This window comes from Hemitrygon akajei, chromosome 1 (assembly GCF_048418815.1).
Source record: "Hemitrygon akajei chromosome 1, sHemAka1.3, whole genome shotgun sequence".
Taxonomy (NCBI): domain Eukaryota; kingdom Metazoa; phylum Chordata; class Chondrichthyes; order Myliobatiformes; family Dasyatidae; genus Hemitrygon; species Hemitrygon akajei.
In genome coordinates this window covers 127145236-127165684 of record NC_133124.1, presented here as the reverse complement: position 1 = coordinate 127165684, position 20449 = coordinate 127145236, and the positions used below count along the sequence as shown (strand labels likewise).

Genomic DNA, 20449 nt, shown 5'->3' with positions numbered 1-20449 from the left:
TCTCGGAGAATATACAACCATTTCTGTGGTACCAGAGACAGGAGCTCATGTGGCAGGGAATTCAAAGGATTGCAGACTACAAGTCTACCCTGCATGAGAGTGACCAGGATGTCTCACTCCCTGACAGGCTGAATGTCTTTTACGCCCGGTTTAATGCACAGAACAAAGCGCTGGTGAGGAAGGCACCCCTCCCTCCAGGGGAGCAGGCACTCCAGAGCAAGACCCTGGCCAGAGTCAGCCCACACAAAGCTGCAAGGTCTAATTATATACCAGGTTGGGTTCAGGAAGACTGCACAGCCAAGCTGATGTAGGAGTTGACAGATACACTATATTCAACATCTCTCTGAAACAATCCATTGTCTCTTTAGTTTTCAAGGTGGCAACCATCATTCTAGTGCCAAAAGAAGGGGACAGTAACCCCCTTAAATGATTATGTTCCACTAGCATTAATATCAACCATTATGAAAGGCTTTGAGTAGCTGGTCATGGAGCGCATTTAAACCTTTCTCCTGGCTACAATGGACCCTTTCCAGTTTGCTTATCACTTAAATCAATCCTCTGATGATGCAATAACCTCTGCCCTTAACTCTATCCTGTCCCACTTGGAAAATGCAGTCCCGTATGCTAGACTGCTGCTTAAGAACTTTGGTTGGGCGTTCAACACCATCACACCTCAGAAACTGGTGGGGAAACTGTCCTTGCTGGGTTTTAACACCTCCCTCTGCAATTAGTTACTGGACATCTTAGCAGTAAGGCCACAGTCAGTCCACGTGGGCAGCAATGTCTCTCGTCCCATTGCGCTGAACACTGGTGCTCCCTAAGGCTGTGTAGTCAGCCCATTGCTGATGCACGACTGTGTCACAGGATCCAGCTCAAACTGTGTATTCAAGTTTACAGATGACACAGCAGTGGTTGACCTTATCGAGAACAATGATGAGATAGAGTATAGAGAGGAAGTGGAGCAGCTGGTGGATTAGTGTGAGAAGAACAACCTAAGCCTGAATGTCCAGATGACTAAAGAAATCATTGTGGACTTCAGGAAGGTGCAGACAAACCATCTCCCTCTGTGAATAACAACACGCACAAAATGCTGGTAGAACACAGCAGGCCAGGCAGCATCTATAGGAAGAAGCGCTGTCGATATTTCGGGCCGAGACCCTTCGTCAGGACTGTGAATTCCCTCTGTGAATACTTGGCTCCTCCGTAGAGACAGTTAAGTGCACCAAGTTCCTGGGAGTTCATATCACGGATGACCTTACCTGGTCCCTTAAAATCACCTCCCTGAACAAGAAGGCACAGCAGCACTTACACCTCCCAAGAAGACTGAGGCACCATTGAGAACATCCTGACAAGTTGTATCTCCATCGGGTATGGGAGCAGTCAAGCAGCAGGGCAGGAGTCCCTCCAAAGGACTGTGCGAACAGCTGAGAATAGTATGCAGCCCTCCTGTTAAATGTCCCCAAAGGATGGTAGGGAGGCCCCTATGATCTTCTCAGCTGTTCTCACAGTCCTTTGGAGGGACTCCTGCTCCTTAATACTATTAAGGATCCCACCCAACCATCCAACATCCTCTTTGGCTTTGCATCAGGCAGGAGACTACGATGCATAAAAACATGAACAATCAGGACGGGAAACAGTTTCTACCCCCCAGGCTTCTGAACCCCTGATCGCATCGTATTCGAAGTGTCACTGGTTAATCTGTTGCATGCCTTACAATATTTATTATTAATGCACTTTAGTTTTTTATTTGTGTGTGATTCATCTGTAGATGTTATCCTTACCTTGATGTTATTGTGTGTTATGTGCTTTACACCCTGGTTCAAAGAAACACCATCTCATTTCTACATGCATTATATGGTTATATACATAATATACATGATTGTAGTTAAATGACAATAAACTTTATTTGATTTGACATACATAAATTATTAATTAGATTGAGAATGCTGTGGTTTGAGGGACAGCTGCATAACTTAAATTAGGAGATATCAAGCTCCTGGTTAGACTTCATCTAACACAGAAAAAACATAATTGTACAAGTTCCTGAAGGTCTACATGAATATTCAAGCTTTAAGGTTTAATGGGGTGGAAATTTGTCCTCGTAAGGCTGAACTTATAATATTGGCTCCACTGGCTCTTCACTTACTGCTGATTAAGAGTTTTGGAATCCATGTGTAAAATATATATATTTTTTAAGCAATCATGCAAGACAATCCAGCTTGGTTTTATTGACACAAGAGATTCTGCAGATGCTGGAATTCCAGAGCAACCCACACAAATCTTTCATCAGGACTTGGGGAGGAATATTACAAGCCAAGGCCCTTCATCGTGACTGACTGAAGGGTCTTAGCCTGAAGTGCAGACTGTTTATACCTCTCTATAGATGCTGCCTGACCTGCTGAGTTCCTCCAGCATTATGTGTGTGTTGCTCAGTTTTATTGATGCATGTTTATAAGTAGAAAACAATTTTCTTTATATTTTAAAGCATTTTTTCAAGATGGCACCAAGGTTTGGGGTCCATTGATATTGTGCATCAGACTCAGTTGTACAGTATTTTAAGTTTGTAGGGATTTTATTTGGGAGAGCGAGGGGTATGTTACGTGCCCCTTAATGGGTTGAAAGGACCAGCAGAAATAGAACACACCTGGAGTCTCGTTTTGCTATAAGCAAAACACTATTTATTAGCATCTACCAATAATAGTAAACTTAGAACCAGATAAACCAAGCATTAACAGTGTTGGGCATATATAAGCATGTATAGATTTCCTAAGCTTAGGTGTTAAATGATAGTCTTATGATGGTACGTGAGAAGGTTCAGTTTAATGCATGAGGTTGCTGTTGTTGGTAAGAGAGAGGGATTTGTAATCCAAAGGCGTATGTTGTGAGAAGGCAATTACTTCGATATTCCACAGATTCCACGACAGCAATACAAAATTAGAATAGCAGTAGGTTTTATCTCTGCAGTTCTCCATTCCACATATGAAGTATCACTGACTGTGATCTTCAATGAATATCCTTTCAGCACAAGTGGTACCACATCCGAATTCAGCTACGGGACATCTGAAAGAGGAGGCCACAGGATACTCAAACAGAATCCACGTGTGGATTATCACCAACAGCAGCTTGTCACAAAGGGGACCATCTTCAAGGGGACCATCTTCAAGGGAACCATCACCCAGGCAAGGGTCGACACACCGGTAGATTCCACAAGGTTAACCCAATCACACACAACATGATAGCCACTTATCCAGTTCCACGACATATGAAATAACTCCAACAGTGATTTGCCACAGGGGTGCCTTTCTTCAGTGGATTACCACACCCAAAGGGTAAACACATGTGGTATTCACAAAGCTTTTCCCCTCACTAGAGAACCCACTCCTGTGGATTAACTAAGTAACAATCACACTTCCGTAACCGAATGGAAAGAAACTCACCCTTACGGGCTACTTAAAGAGAGAGTCCAAACAGTGATCTCTTTGTCACTAGGTTTCTTCTGTTCCAAACCTTCCTCTCCTCTATTCTCTTCCTGCAAACTTGTTCTAGTTGCAGAAAACTTGTGAGAGTCTTTATCAATACTATGGATCGATCTCAACTCACCCCTTTGGGCTCCTGAAAGTTTAAACCAGCAACCGACTCACTGGTGTCTTCCATTGACCGAAACCATCTTGACTCTAACTGTGTGTGTAAGAGGATCATCTGACCTTGCTTATTCAAAACAAGCCACCAGAAACCATAAACACAAGCTGCTCACCATAGAAACCCAGCAACTCTGCAGTCAGTAGAAATCCAAAAAAAAACAAAAGTCAGTCTCAATCCTTTCGGCATTTTAAAGTGACAGGCCACAGAAAAAATGAACCCTAGGGGTACATAACAGGTATCAGAGGTCAGACTAAGGTTTAGGGAGAGTGGTGCGGAGGAATTAGAGGTTAGGCCTTTGCTCCTCACTCTGCATTCCACTTTCAAAGTTCAGCACAGTAGACAGGTGACGAAGGACATCCATAGTTTAGGACTCTGCTCTATGTTGTAATTTGTGCGATATGGACAGATGACAAAGGACAACCATAGTCCACAACTTTGCTCTGTCTTTGAAGCGCTGTTCCATGGACAGTTGAAGGACATCAATAGTACAGACCTACATTCCATGCTCGAAAGCCAATGACCAGGTGTCCATGCGAGCAGGAGGAATGAGGGCCAATTGGTCTAGAGTTCAGGGACGTATAATTGGCTAGTCTTTGGGTTGATATCTGAAAATTGGAGGCAAAAGGCCAATCAAAAGTCAGGAAGTCAAAGCCTGAAGGCTGAAGCTTGGAGACTGGCCTGGGATGGAGAATAGGGTTTTTCTTTTTGCTGTTGTTTTGTTGTTTGCTGTGTTCTGTGTTGTTCTGTTGAGGATTGTGTGCATGCTAGGGTGGAGAAAACAGGCATAGTTGGCCTCAGTTTATCCCTAAGTTGTGTTGGTTGTTAACATAAACAATGCATTTCACTATATGTTTCCATAAGACCATAAAGCCATAAAAAGCAGAATTAGGCCATTTGGCTCATCGAGTCTGCTCCGTCATTCAATCATGGCTGATCCTTTTTTCCCTCTCCTCAGCCCCACTCCCTGGCCTTCTCCCTGTAATCTTTAATGCCATGTCCAATCAAGAACCTATCATGCTCTGCCTTAAATGCTCCCAATGACCTGGCCTCTACAGCTGCCTGTGATAACAAATTCCACAAATTCCCCACTCTCTGGCTAAAGAAATGTTTCTGCATCTGGTTTAAATGGACACCCCTCTGTCCTGAGGTGTGCCCTCTTGTCCTAGACTCCTCCACCATAGGAAACATCCTTCCAACATCCACTCTGTCCAGGCCTTTCAACATTTGAAAGGTTTCAGTGAGATTCCCCCACATCCATCTAAATTCCAGCGAGTACAGACCCAGTGCTATTTAACGTTCCTCGTATGATAACCTTTTCATTCAATGTACATGTGATAAATAAATCTGAAACTGAATGTGAATCATTCCCTACAAAGGCAGACCATGAATTTCACAGGCAAACCACGAATTTAAAGCAGCCTAAATTCAGTTAAAAAGGATCGTGATATATGATTGGCCTTTGCCTATTCAGGGAAACTATCCAGTAAGCAATGACGGGCTAGCTCACCAGAATCCAATGAGTAGTGACTGCTATATTTTGTAACTCCAGAAACTAATCAATTGAAAATCACGTGTGTACTCTTATTGAGTAGTGCATTTATAATGTGGTGTCTTAATGCCGCATGCCATTCACATACTTTTACATATAACTCATAATAAATTATATAAACAACAAAGAATGCCTAATCAAATGATCCATTTACAATATGACTCAAATACTATTGAAATATTAAATATACAGCACTCCTCTCTGCTTAGCGATAAACTGTATCTCAATATGGAATGCATCTCAACTCAAATATGTAATGTATTGCTTTCTAGTCATTTTTATAAACCGTAAATATAATGTAATAGAACTATTGTATAGTAAATTTTAAATTGTCCCATTCAGGCCTGAAGATGTAATCACTCTGAGAGATTTCCTACTCTTCTGGGATAACATCTTTCCTGAAAAGGGGGTTTATTCTGCTTAGCAGGTGAGACTTGTGGCTGTGAAACAATCTCATGGTCTGTGCCTCCTCCGTGTTTGTTTTAGGAGTTGATTCTGGGACGGCAGGAGGAGATTCTGACAGCTCTGGTCAGTTTTCTTCTCCATCAATTGACTCTGCTCTCCTCAAATGATCAATCTGTCATCTCCGGATGGCATCAGATGCAATCTACACTGCATAGGAGAATAGTCCACTTCTGCACTTAACCCTTCCAAGTGGCCACTTCTGATCACCTCTGTAGTTCCTCACAAGGACTGCTTGTCCCGGAGTGAAACATCGAACCTTCTTGCTTGAGGAGCCCTCAATTTGCCTCAGCTCTTTGTCCTGCATCGTCCTTCTGAGATTGGGTTTGAGAAGATCTAAGCGTGAATGCAAGGAATGACCAAGGAACACCATAGCTCTTGATTGGTTGGGTGTGGAGTGTGCTGCATTATGATTTGCCAGGAGGAAATTGGCGAGCTTCTTGTTCAGTGTTAGAGTAGTGTGTTCTGTTGACATCTCTCACAGTGAGTTCTTTAGACTCTGGTCATATCTTTCCACCAAGCCATTTGTAGCTGGATGGTATGGAGCAGATGGAATACGTCTTATTCCATTCATTTTCAGGAACAACTGAAACTGTTCTGAAACCAACTGCGGTCCATTATCACTGAATAAGTGCTCTGGACCACCAAACCTTGGGAAGAGGCTTCTCAACACATCAGCAGCATATGAAGCTGTAATGGAGGCTATTGGGGACACTTCTGGCCGCATTGTGGCTGTATCAACTACTACCAAGAAATTTGTGCCCATGAATGCTCTGGCAAAATCCACACAAATCCTCTGCTAGGGCAATGCAGGCCATTCCCAGGGATGGAGAGGCATTGCTGTTGGTACCCTCTGGATGTGTTAGCATCCCAAACAGCACATTTGAGCTGCTCGATCTGCTGATCTTCCCCAAACTATCAGACTAAGCTTCAAGCCAATGCTTGCATTTTGACCATGCCTAGAAGACTGGCATGTAGATCTTCCAACAATCTAGCTTTCAGCTTGGTTGATAACATAAGCCAACCCACATCAAGAGCAGGTTCATTCTGGCACAGGTAAAAGTGGGGGAGCTGGAATTCCTGCTGTATATTCCAGCCATTTTGGGTTGCCATGTACACCTGAGGAAGTGTGGGGTCTTTTCTGTTTTTTCTGTGGAACATCTGTGCCATAATATGGAGACTTCCAATTTGCATTTGGGAGAATACGTCAGGAGGAATGCTCTTTTTAATACATCTTTCAGGTATTACCTTTTCCAAAAGTAAACAGTATAATCCATCAGCATTTCTATAATTTGTCATGCTTTTGAATTCGATCTGTAATCGTGTCCTCCAAGGAACAGAGCCCATCTCTGTATTTGCGTTGCTGCTGTGAGTGGAACTCCCGTCTGTGGATAGAAAATGGACACTCGGGGTTGATGATCTTTAATGAAGGTAAAATCTCTCCCAAGCAGGTATTGTTTGAAATGTTTTACACATCAAAACAAACTCAAGTCCTCTCTGTCGATCTGTGCTTAATTTTTCTCTGCAGTGGAAAGGGAATGTGATGCAAAGCATTCATTTCCATCACTCATAACATGTGGCATGACTGTACCCGTACCAGAATGTGAGGTGTCACGGGCGAGCTTCACTGGACGATGTGCATCATAATGTGTCATTAAAGTGTCTGATGTCAGTATTTCCTTTGCCTTTTGGAAAGCCCCCACACACTGCTGTGTCCATTGCCATTTCTTCCTGATCTATCAAAATGAGTTGAAGGCATGGCGTACAGTAGCCAGGTTTGTCAGGAACCTGTTATAATAATTGGCAAATCCTAAAAGGACTGCACTGTTGGTGTTGAGGCATCCACCACAATTTGAGTTTTCTTAGCACGCTTGTGCGTCAATACTGTGACCACAGTAAGTGATGCTTGGTTTAAAGAATTCACACTCGCTTAATCATGTTCTGAACACACAATCTTATCATCCTTTTAACACTGTCTTGAGATTTTGGAGATGTTTCTTGTCATCCTCACCAGTAAGAAATGTAACATACGTGTAACGCTGAGCGCCTGAGCAGTTCTGCAGCACCTGACCCACAGCTTTCAGCCCACTTTGCTGAAAGGTTTGCAAGGATACCCTCTATCATGGGCACGGGGTATTGATCTACTTTCACTACTGGGTTGTTAGTGACCTTAAAATCACCACAGATCCTGTTAGACCCATTCTTCCTGGCTACTGGGACTACTAGAACTGCCCATTCAGCCTTGGAAAGAATTTCACTAGCCTCCATGTGATCAAGATCGCTAGCAACTTTATCATGGATGGTATAAGGAACTGGACAAGCTTTGTAGAACTTTGGTGCTGCATTTTCACCTAACACTATTTTACCCTTGATATGTTTGAGCTTTCCAATGCTTTCCTTGAACTCTACTGTGGCATCATCCAGTACCTTTCTAAATTCACTTCCAGTTGACACTATTGCAGGGGATGTGACATGAAAATGGTGCGTGGATCTCCAAACAAGTTGTAGCTTTCTCAGTCAATCACAGCCCCACAACACTGGCCCTCCTGTTTTTACCACATACAAACCCATTGTGGCTTGCTGCATTGTTGCATTTCACTGTAGCAAACGTCATTCCCACAGGAGTTATCTTTTCTCCAGTATAAGTTCTTAGTTGGATATCTGCAGGCTTCAGTTCAGTGTCTTTGAAACGCCATTCAAATTCATTTTGTGGAATGTCTGAAACAGCCCAGGGAGTGTCTAATTCTATTTTAATTAATTTGCCTTTTATTTCTGGTTTAAGCCATATTGCTTGTCTCCTGTTAGTTTTCAAAAATAAAAATCTCAAGCCTACCCAGTCCTGTGTCACCAAAGTTCAACGTTCAAAGTACATTTATTATCAAAATATGTGTACTATGTACAACCTTAAGCTTCATCTCCTTACAGGCAGCCATGAAACAAAAAAAAACCCAAGAGAATCCATAAAAAAGACTATCAAGAAACCAATGTGCAAAAAAAAATGTACAAACGGTAAATCGTAAGCAAATAGCATTTAGAGCCAAAGTTCGCAAAAGTGAGTCCACAGTCCCAAAGCCAGTTTACTACTGAGCTGGTCCAGAAGCCCATTAGCTGCAGGCCGCAGCCTCATTTCAGCACAGAGATGAATAAATGCCGTTTCAATTCCACCTACACTTGACCTTTCAAATCTGGCCCAGTGCTTAAATTGGTCAAAGATTGGCTTGTCCTCGCTCTGGGTTCCAGGCCCTGTCTCCTTGACTCTGCCTCGCTACAGTTCACCCCACCTCAGATCTGCTCCACAATGGCCAAACATTGGCTCATTCCTCGCTCTCGTGTCCAGGCCCCATCACCTCGGTTCAGCCTATACATGCCACACCACAACTGTCTGCACCTTGGAAACTTCAGTTCACATTGCCAAAATGCCAGGTCGTACAGGCAGTTCAAAAGCTCAACTCTGAAAGGGAAGTGTGATTAATAGAGTAGTTAGTGGTTTTGTTTGCTGCCAGGAAGGCATCACCATGTTTCACCAGCACCATTTTAAATTCTCATCATTATCAGATTTTTCATCAACAATGTACAAATTAATGTTCTTCTTGAATCTACAACTTGACTTATTACTTCTTTCTTCCCAGTGCAGTCCATTTATTGATGTCTTTGTGACATACTCTTTGTATGTGTCCTACTTCGGTGCATTTTCTGGAAGTTTTGCCTTTCTGTGTTAGATTTAATAAAACTTCATATCTTCCAGTTTAGATTATGGAACTGTTTTCCACCCCCAGCATTCTCAATCTAGAACATAGAACATAGAAACATTGAAATCTACAGCACATTACAGGCCCTTTGGCCCACAAAGTTGTGCTGTCCATGTAACGTACTCTAGAAGCTGCCTAGAATTTCCCTACTGCATAGCCCTCCATTTTTCTAAGCTCCATGTACCTATCTAAGAGTCTCTTAAAAGACCCTATATCTAATTAATAGTTTAGGCATCTCACAGGCTTCACTTGGTTTTTACATGCAAAACCTAATAATTACACTGAAGGATTTAATGCTCTATGTGTTTGATTTTTTGATAACTATCCTTCTTTTGAACAGTGTTTGCTTACATTCTCCTCAAAAAAAAATCAGACCTGGGAAAATGTGAAGAATGACATAAAATAGGAGAGACTGGGATTCTGAAGTTTTAGGAAACTGTGCTGAAAGTAAATTGAACGGAAGTAGGACATGCAAGAGCCTTAGGTCCCACAACATCTGCTTCAGGTACAAATATTCCCCTTCAACCATCAAGCTCCTGAACAAGAGTGGATAACTTCACTCACTACAACAGTGAACTGATTACTGAACACAACCTATGGACTCACTTTCAAGGGCCTTACAACTCACGTTTTCTGTATTATGTATTTACTTATTATTATTATTATTATTATTAGTTTTTTTGTATTGGCACAGTTTATCTTCTTTTGCATATTGGCTTTTGTCAGTCTTTGTGTGTAGTTTTTCACTGATTCTATTGTTTTTTTTGTTCAACTGTGAATGCCTGCAGGAAAATGAATCTCAGGGTAGTATTTGGTGACATATACATACTTCGATAATAAGTTTACTTTGAACTTTGAGCTTAAGTGAGGTTACAAAGAGGAGGGAAAATTTGCAGGGTGTCTGGTGGTCTCCAAAATCAAGATCAGTAGGATAACTAAGGGTGGATAACCGTAAAGGTTGATGACGGGAATCAAGCCTCTAAGATCTGGATACAATCAAGGGTCATTGAGGCATACAGCACAGAAACAGGTCCGCCATCCAGTTCCATCTATGTAAATCTAATTACAGACATTTGGTCCTTAGCCTTGGTGATTCAGGTGCTCACCTAGAAATTTATTGGTAAGTGAGGGTCTTTGCTTCCACTAAGGTTGCTCCAAATTCCAACCTCAGGACAGAAAAAAGCAATTCTTACATCATCTCAAAACCTCTTACTCCATCTATGCTTGTACTGCAGTACAGCTCAGGACCTTCTGCCCACAATGTTGTACTGACCTTTCAACCTACTCTACATTCAATCTAACCCTTCACTCCTACGTAACCCTTTATTTTCCAACCGTCCATATGACTACCTACGAGTTTCTTAAATGTCCCGAATGTATCTGCCTCCACCACCACCCCTGACAGGGTGCTCCATGCACTCACCACCCTCTGTGTGCAATAGTGACCTCTGGTATTCCCCCCCACCCCCCCATACTTTCCACCAATCACCTTTAAATTATGCCCCCTCATATTGGTCATTTCCAGCTTGAGAAGAGGTCTCTGTCTGTCCACTCTATTTATGCCTCTTATCATCTTATACACCCCTATAATGTCACCTTTCCTCCTCCTTCACTTCAAAGAGAAAAGCTCAGGCTTACTCAAAAATATCTTTACCTCAAACCCTGTGATTATAGACACTTCTACTATGGAAAAAAGTTCTAATATATCCCCTATCTGTACATTCATAGTTTTGACACCTCCATCTTGTTGGCCTTCAGTCTTTGCTAGTCTAAGGAAAACAAACCCAGCCTGTCCCATCTGAAAAACTCCACCCAGAGCAACAGCTTGGTAAAACACCTTTGCACTGCCTCTAAAGCATTCACATACCTTTGACACCAAGGTGACCAAAGCTGCTATGTTTTATAACTTGTACTATAAAATCCCTGCTCTTCTATCCTGTGCTGATGAATGCTTGCTTATCGAGTGCCTCTTAACCACCCGTAGGAATCTTTGGACTTGCACACCAAGGTCGCTCTAGTCTTTAACACTCCTTGGGGCTCTAAATTCATTGTAAACATCCTACCGTTATTTGAAGTCCCAAATTGTAGCACTTTGCACTTAACAGAATGCATATTTGTAGATGTAAAAGTGGATGAAATTGCCACAAGTCAGATCCAATGTTGTCCCAATTAACCTACTTTAAGGAAAAGTCCAGTAACAGTGAGTTATAGAGTCATGGTGCGTTACAACATTGAAACAGGCCCTTCAAAAATCCAAAGTTCAAATTTCCAAGTACATTTATTATCTAAGTATGCAAACTGTATACAACCTTGCGATTCGGCTTTTTGGAGGCAGCCCCAAAACAAAGAGCCCATTTTAAAATGCCACACAACAAAGAATATCAAACACCCAATGTGTGGAAAAAAGAACAAATTGCACAAACAGTGTAAACATAAAGGAACAACACAGAGATCATAAATTGCAGTGTCCCTGGAAGTGAGACCTCAGTGCCGAGGTGACTGACATCTGTCCAGGAGCCCAGTGACTGCAGGCCTGGGTCCTGGAACCAGTTCAGTGCTGTGCCAATAGTTACAGGCCACTGCTGCAGAGTCAGTTCAGTGCTGAAGCTCCTTGATCAAACCGTGCAAATAATCAAAAGCACATGGAACATGAACTGCAGTCCCTGCTAGGGTGAGTGGAACCTGGCTGAATCTGGCGGCGTGGGGCCCGAGAATCTTGCATCTCCCACCTGACAGCAGCAGTGCAAAGAGAGGGAGAGTGGTCAAACGCAGTCAGATGGCACAGAACTCCTGTTCATTTTCCTCTCTTGTCCTCGGTGACTTAAATCTTGCTTGGCATAGAGTAATGGAGCCGCCCTTAGGTTTGTGTTCTGCCATCGGGAAGTGACGCAGCCTCCCCCAACATTTGCCGCCCCGCCATACTGGCACTCTCCACTCTCGTCCTTGCCAAAACCCCCAGGAAATTGCAGAAGCGCCGGGTCATTTAGTTGGCTTAAAAATATATCCTTAAAAAGGAAATTACAGGCTGCAGTCTGAAGAAGTATATTGAGAAATATCTAGTAACATAGAGTCATGAAGCACTAAAGTACAAAAACAGGCCCTTCAGCCCATCTCATTCATGCCATACTATTATTCTGCCTAAACAATCGTAGCCCTCTATAACCCTCCTATCCATGTACCTATCTAAATTTCTCTTAAATGTTGAAATCGAACCTGCATCTAACACTTGTTGAATGTTTGAGGCTGATCTATTAGAAAGCATTGTGACAGTCGAATAGAAAATATTAGTTGTAGAAATAAGCAGGTGAAAAATGAAGTGGGGCTTCACTTTAAGTCCTCTAGTTTGTGCATTTTGATATCATTTAAGATTTTGAATTCTGTAGATTCCAGTTAATCAGGATAGCAGTTTATCTGGGACAACTCTTAAAGAACAAAAACTAATTGAGAAAATTGCTGGGGTTTCTTTGTTTATTTGGGACACTATACCACTTAATTGGGTCAGGACACTGTAGCTGAACAGTTTCTAATTAGCGTCAGTTGCGTGCATTTGCATGGCTGTTAGGCACTACTACTTGGTTAGAGCGAACAGTTTTTATATAGCATCAGTTGCATGTGCTTATATTCAAAAAACAGTGATTTTTGTCACTGATAATTCTAAGACAATTCCAAATCATTTTGCTTATTGCTTTTTCAAGCATTCAGGCTTGGAGAAACCAGAAACAGCCTGGAGTGAAAAAGAAATGATTTCACTATTTCAGAAAGTTAAGAACTACGAGGATTTGAAGGTATCAACAGTCATCTTAAATGTTACAATGAAAATGAAGATCTGGAGGGCAGTATTGCATGAAAGCAGTCTACACAAGGTTTCTGTGCTGATTTTGTTCACTTAGAGTCAATCAAAAAAACACAGCAGCATACACCAGATTAATTAGGAACTAATAGTTTTATAGATTTATATGGGGGTGATTGATAAGTTTGTGGCCTAAGGTAGAAGGAGTCGATTTTAGAAAACCTAGCACATTTATTTTTCAATATAATCCAGTCCTACATTTACACACTTAGTCCAGCGGTCGTGGAGCATACGGATCTTGGACCTCCAGAGAGTGTCAACAGCATGGGTGTTTGATAGGTTTGTGGCCTACAGTAGAAGGAGATGAGTTTGAAGTTAATAACTCATTAGTTAATAATTCATCGGGGTGATTGATAAATTTGTGGCCTGAGATGAGTTATTAACTTCAAACTTTCTGCATAATCACTCAAAGAGTTGACCTGTACGTACATGTAACGAGAGCTGTATAACTCATCTCCTTCTACCTTAGGCCACGAACGTATCAATCACCCATCTGTGGACACTTTCCGGAGGTCCAAGATCCGTATGCTCCATGACTGCTGGACTAAGTGTGTAAATGCAGGAGGGGACTATGTTGAAAAATAAATGTGAGTGGTTTTCTAAAATTGACTCCTTCTATCGTAGGCCACAAACTTATCAATCATCCCTCGTATGACTGTGGTAGCATTCTAATTTGTTCTGTTTTCTTTTAAGTACACAATTTATTACTCAGTTAAACAGTAGTTTGTATTTTTTTATAAATTTTTAACTATTGCTGATTAGGGCAGCCAAAATGTTCTTGTCACAGTGTATCCCAATTAACCGAAATGCACTATATTTCCTTTCCTCTCCCACATTACCACATTCAACCCTCAACTGAAAATAAAAAAAATATATAATTTTAAATGTTGAAACTCTGAAATAAAACAGAAAACGCTGGAAACAATAAATGGGTCAGAAGAGAGAAACTTTTAACTCAAGGAGTTAGTTCTGAACCTCTTTGATGCTCCTTGATATTTCCTTTCTTGTTTCAACCTGGAATTTTTCTTTTGCTCCTCCTTCCACAAGACCAATTCTATAATCTTACACCCCATTCCCATTCCAGCTGGGAGTCTTCCTGCACTTCTATCCCAATGCCATATACCATCCTTCACCTGCTTCTTTCTATTTCCTTCCATATGATATTAGAATAGGTTAAAAGGTCGGCAGAATATCGTGGGCCAAAGGGCCTGTACTGTGCTCTAAAGTTATATGTTCTATGAAATAAAATAGAATAAAACAAACATTGAAATTCTCAATAAGTCAGGTAGTATCTGTGAAGAGAGAAACATACTTAATAATTCAACTCAATGACTTCTCATCTACTGACTGCATAAACTGCCAAGTACTTTAACATTTTTAATTTTAGTTTTTCAGCATCTAGTTGGTTTCCACCCAATTCAAGTAACTTCTCTTCATTCTGCTCTTATCATTCTTGCTTCATTTTCCCCCTCCCTTCCCTCCCTTTCTTTAACCTCTGCTTCTGGTTTATTCATTGAATCACTTTTTGTTTCTCCTGACCCACTTCTTGTTTCTCCTAACCCATCTTCTTCCTCCCCCGCCGAGACAACTTACTTCCTCTGTCTGACTGTGGACCATGGCACCATGTTTGCTTAGAAATGGTTTAAATTACTCAGAAAGCTTTACCTGTAAAGTCACGAGGCTGAGTGAAGTTGCATGCATTTGCCCTACGGCATGAATTAAATGAACACCAAGTATTTCCCTCTGCCAACAATCAGTAAGAGACTGCAGTGCTTGTCAAAGGATTTCTTTTAAGTATATTGTGCAACCAATCAGATTGCAGAAGTGTCCAAGCAAAAAGTGATATAAGCGACCAGAAGCTGATCTGAACATCTAATGAACCTACAAGTCTGCTTGGAGCTAGTATTTGTCCTTTTTCACACTGATACCAATGTCACGATTAGCACATTATCTCCTTCTCTCTACTGGCTTGTTTCAGCTACAGAAGGGTAAGTACAAACCATATCTAAATGTGTGTCTTTTTATCATTCTCATTTACTGCATCCTTCACACGCTACAGGACTTGCTCTGCGTGCGAATAAGCCACGCTGGATGTCTGTCTTGTGAACAACTACTGTATTATTTTGTGATTCTATTTTTCACTGAGTAAAATTAGCCTGATTGAGAAGTTCTTACTACACTCCTCACCCACATCTATTATGGTGGAAAAGTTAAAAAGTATATTTTCCAGCAGCTTTTCATTGTTAACAAAATTTAGAATGCTATACCAGTTTTAAAATGTAAATGTCACTCATCATGTTTAGGTATAAAATTATTTGTTATATAACAATCATATTTTTAAAATTTAATGTGATATAAATTTAAAGGATGATTGATCATAATTAAAAGTTAAATTTAACCTTAACATTAGCAGTTTCACAAAGGACTCATTAATCTGATTTGAAAATTATTCAATAAAAATTGATTAATTTATCAAATATAGATTTGTACTTACTGGTGTTAATGAAGGCCAACTATAAATTTGCACCGCTATCAATTTATAGTTCCTACAACAAAAAATTCCTGGTTTTATTGTGAAGCCATACTTGATTCCATGATAGAGAAGTTTTCTTTGAACAGAAATGGATCATGGCATCCCTCAATATTTATCATCTCTGGCAAGAAAATCTCTCTGATTGTTGTATTTAATTGACCTTGTTTCATATTAAACATTGTAGGAAACACATGAGGTGAGATCAGTTTAAATTATTGAGTGAATCATTACCCAGTTATGTTTAAAATGGATGTTTATGTCATTACAGTATAAAAATGATGTAGGCTGGTAAATAGCAGCTCAAAGTCTTTGGAAAAAGTACCGCTGAAGTTATTAATGTTCCATTACTCACATTGACTTCTCTTTACCCCACAGAGGAAACAATGTACATATCACTTCTAATCACTGGATTCTTATGTAAACTCTTTTTTTTGGTTTTAAGTACAGTTACAACACTGAATGAGACTCTTCTGCAGTGCTTGAATCTCTGATCGCTGATAGTGCTGAGTTCCACACCAAGGAGCTGAATTGTAGCATTGTGTGAGCATAAATACTAACCACAGTGTATGTCAAGAAATTCCAACTGCACACTTAAGCACTTTTAAATCACGATGAGATCCCTGTGCTGTGAGATTATTTATTGGTGGTTGTATCTCTTGATTTAACGTACTCAGGGCTGTGTTGAAACTAACATGCCTAGATCCATACCAATGCACAATCAAAATCATTTCACATTGGTCCATAAAATTTAATATAAAGGCAGCTGGAGTAGATATAATGTCTAGATGCAATTTAAAATGCTTCTTAAGGTAATTGTGTATTGGCTGTATTAACAGTGAAAAGCTTACTTGCTGAAGCATCAGAGGCACACACCAGTCGCAGGAAAAAAACATAATTTATACATGATTTTTACAAGAAAAAGCAAGATTTTCTTGTTATTGAAGAACTAACAGAAACAAATTCAATTTTAGTGTCAAGTGCTCATGGTGTTTCTCAGCTGTGGTGATGAGGGTTTTTTTTCCAGCTAGTTCAAGAACTAAATAGTTGAGGGAAAATGGCTGTTCTTGACTCTGGTGGTGTGGGACTTCAGGCTTCTGCAGCTCTTGCTCGACTGTACCTGAAAAAAAATGGAACAGCCCAGTTGGTTAGGATCTTTGATGAAAGGCATTGCCTTCTTGAGGGAGAGCCTCTTGAACTTACTACCATTGTGGTGAGGAAAGTGTCCATGATGTATTGAACAGAGTACACTACTTTCTACAGTTTTTAAATTCTTGTGCATTGGAATTCAAACTAAGTGCTCCTGATGAAGAGATGATAAGACCATAAGACCGTTAAGATACAGAAGCAGAATTAGGCCATTTGGCTCATCGAGTCTGCTCTACCATTTCATCATGGCTGATCCATTTTCTCCTCAGTCCCAATCTCCTGCCTTCTCCCCATATCCCTTGATGCCCCAACTAATCAAAAATCTATCAACCTCTGCCTTAAATATACCCACTGACTTGGCCTCCACAGATGCCTGTGGCAATAAATTCCACAGATTCACCACTCTCTGGCAAAAGAAATTCCTCCTTATCTCTGTTCTAAAAGGACACCCCTCTATCCTGAGGCTGTGTCCTCTGGATTTAAGACTCCCCCACCATAGGAAATGTTCTCTCCACATCCACGCTATTGAGGCCTTTCAACATTTGATAGGTTTGAATGAGGTCACCCCACATTCTTCTGAATTCCAGTGAGTAGAGGCCCAGAGCTATCGAGTGCTCCTCATATGATGTCTTTGAATCCCAGAATCATTTTTGTAAACCTTCTTTAAACCCTCTCCAATTTTGCTGATACGTTCTTAGATAAGAAGCCTAAAACTGCTCACAATACTCCAAGTGAGGCCTTACCAGTGATTAGTAAAGCCTCAACATTACATCCTTGTCTTTATATTCTAGTCCTCTTGAATTAAATGCTAACTTTACATTTGCCTTCCTCACCACAGACTAAATCTGTAAGTTAACCTCTGGAAATCCTACAAAAGGACTCCCAAGTCACCTTGCATCTCAGATTTTTGAATTTTTTAACCAGTTAGGAAACAGTCTATTCTCTTAATTTTGTCTACAACAATACATGACTATTCACCTTGGCAATTGTGGGGGTAATTTATAGTGGACTGAAATGGATGTACTGGAGCTTTGAAAAGTATTAAGTTATATAAGTTGCCACGACCTGATGAGACATACCCCAGGCTACTGTGTAAAGTGAGTGAGGAGAATGCTGAACCTCTGGTGATGATCTTTGCGTCATCAATAGAGACAGGAGAAGTTCTGGAGGATTGGAAAGTTGCACATGTTGTTCAAGAAAGGGAGTGGAGATAACCTAGAAAATTATAGACCAGTGAGTCTTACTTCAGTGGTGGGCATATTGCTGGAGAAGATCCTGAGAGGCAGGATTTATGAACATTTGCAGCGGTATAATATGATTAGGAATGGTCAGCATGGCTTTGCCAAAGGCAGGTTGTGCCTTACGAGCCTGATTGAATTTTTTGAGGATGTGACTAAACACATTGATGAAGGTAGAGTGGCAGATGTAGCGTATATGCATTTCAGCAAAGCAATTGACAAAGTACCCCATGCAAGGCTTATTGAGAAAGTAAGGAGGCATGGGATCCAAGGGGACATTGTTTTCTGGATCCAGAACTGGCTTGCCCACAGAAGGCAAAATGTGGTTGTAGATAGGTCATATTCTGCATGGAGGATGGTGACTAGTGGTGTGCCTCAGGAATCTGTTCTGGGACCCCTACTCTTTGTAATTTTTATAAATGACCTGGATGAGGAAGTGCAGGGTTAGGTTAGTAAATTTGCTGATGACACTAGGTTGGAGGTGTTGTGGATAGTGTGGAGGGCTGTCAGAGTTTACAGTGGGACATTGATAGGATGCAAAACTGGTCTGAGAAGTGGCAGGTGGAGTTCAACCCAACTAAGTGTGAGGTGGTTCATTTTGGTAGGTCAAGTACAATGGCAGAATTTAGCATTAATGGTAAGACTCTTGGCAGTGGGTAGGATCAGAGGGATCTTGGAGGCCGAGTCCATAGGACACTCAAAGCTGCTACACAGGTTGACTCAGTGGTTAAGAAGGCATACAGTGCACTGGCCTTCATCAATCATGGAACTGAGTTTAGGAGCTGAGAGGTAATGTTGAAGCTATATAGGACTGGTCAGACCCCACTTGGAGTACTGTGCTCAGTTCTGGTTGCCTCACTACAAGAAGGATGTAGAGACCATAGAAAGGGCACAGAGGAGATTTACAAGGATGTTGCCTGGATTGGGGAGCATGCCTTATGAGACTAGGCCTTTGCTCCTTGGAGCAACAGAGGATAAGAGGTGACCTGATAGAGGTATATAAAATGATGAGAGGCCCTGGTTTTTTCCCAGGGCTGAAGTGGCTAGCATGAGAGGGCAAATTTTTAAGGTGCCTGGAAGTAGGTACAGAGGAGATGTCAGGGATAAGTTTTTTACGCAGAGAGTGGTGAGTGCATGGAATGGGCTGCCGGTGACAGTGATGGAGGTCGATTTGATAGGATCTTTTGAGAGACTCCTGGACAGGTACATGGAGCTCAGAAATATAGAGGGCTATGGGTAACCCTAGGTAATTTCTAAGGTAAGGACATGTTCGGCACAGCTTTGTGGGCTGAAGGGCCTGTATTGTGCTGTAGGTTTTCTGTTTCTATCTTAATGACTCCACAATTTCTTTCAGCCACCCTGAGGTGTACACCATCTGGTCCAGGCGTCTTATCTACGTTCAGATATTTCAGTTTCCCGAGAACTTTCTCCCTCGTAATGGCACCTTCTCTCACTTCTGCCCCCTGACAATCCTGAACTTCCAGCAAACTGCTTGTGTATTCCATAGAGAAGACACTTATTCAGTTTGTCCACCATTTCATTGTCCCCCATTACTACCTTCCCAGCGTCATTTTCCAGTGGTCCGATAATTCCTCTTGCCACTCTTTTCCACTTTTAGTATCACCTTTCATATTACTGGCTAGCTTACTTGTGAATTCTATCTTTTTCTTCTCTATGACTTTTCAGTTGCCTTCTGTTAGTTTATAAAAATTCTCCAATCGTCTAATATCCCACTTATTTTTGCTCTATTATTCATTCTTTGGAGCACTTCTCTGTTTTCATGGATGTTTGCAAAAAATAAGCGTGTCAGGATGTAGATTGTATACATATCACTGACATTAAATTTGACCTTTGAACCTTTGATTTGCCCAATGACAGTAGTGTTGACAGCAATCTTGAATATGGCACACAAGCTGTGCTTAGCCACACAGTCAAAAGTGTAAAGTGAGTAGAGCGGGGTCTAAGCATATGGCCTTACAGTGCACATGTGCTTATGGAGACTATGGAGGAGATGTTTTTGCCTATCTGAACTGACTAGGGTCTGCAGGTGAGGAAATCAAGGATCCAATTGCACAAGGGAGTATTGAGGCCAAGGTCTTGATGAGTTTTGAAGGGATAATTTTATTGAATGCTGAGCTGTAGATGATAAGGAACATCCTGATGTATGCATCTTTGATAGATAGATAGATAGATAGATAGATAGATAGATAGATAGATAGATAGATAGATACTTTATTCATCCCCATGGGGAAATTCAACTTTTTTTCCAATGTCCCATAC

General features: G+C 41.2%; 1 protein-coding gene across 2 annotated transcripts in view; it reads left to right on the top strand.

Moving 5' to 3' along the window:
* Window positions 1-20449, top strand: part of cd226 (CD226 molecule) — an 81334-nt gene that overhangs the window by 9952 nt on the left and 50933 nt on the right. The window contains exon 1 of one of the 2 annotated variants that reach the window (XM_073051690.1): window positions 14937-15240. The exons of the other annotated variant lie outside the window; for it this stretch is intronic. Coding sequence (XP_072907791.1) covers window positions 15183-15240 — 58 coding nt within the window. The 5' untranslated portion in view covers window positions 14937-15182. Of the gene's footprint in view, window positions 1-14936; window positions 15241-20449 lie in introns of those variants that run through there. 2 annotated transcript variants of the gene reach the window in all.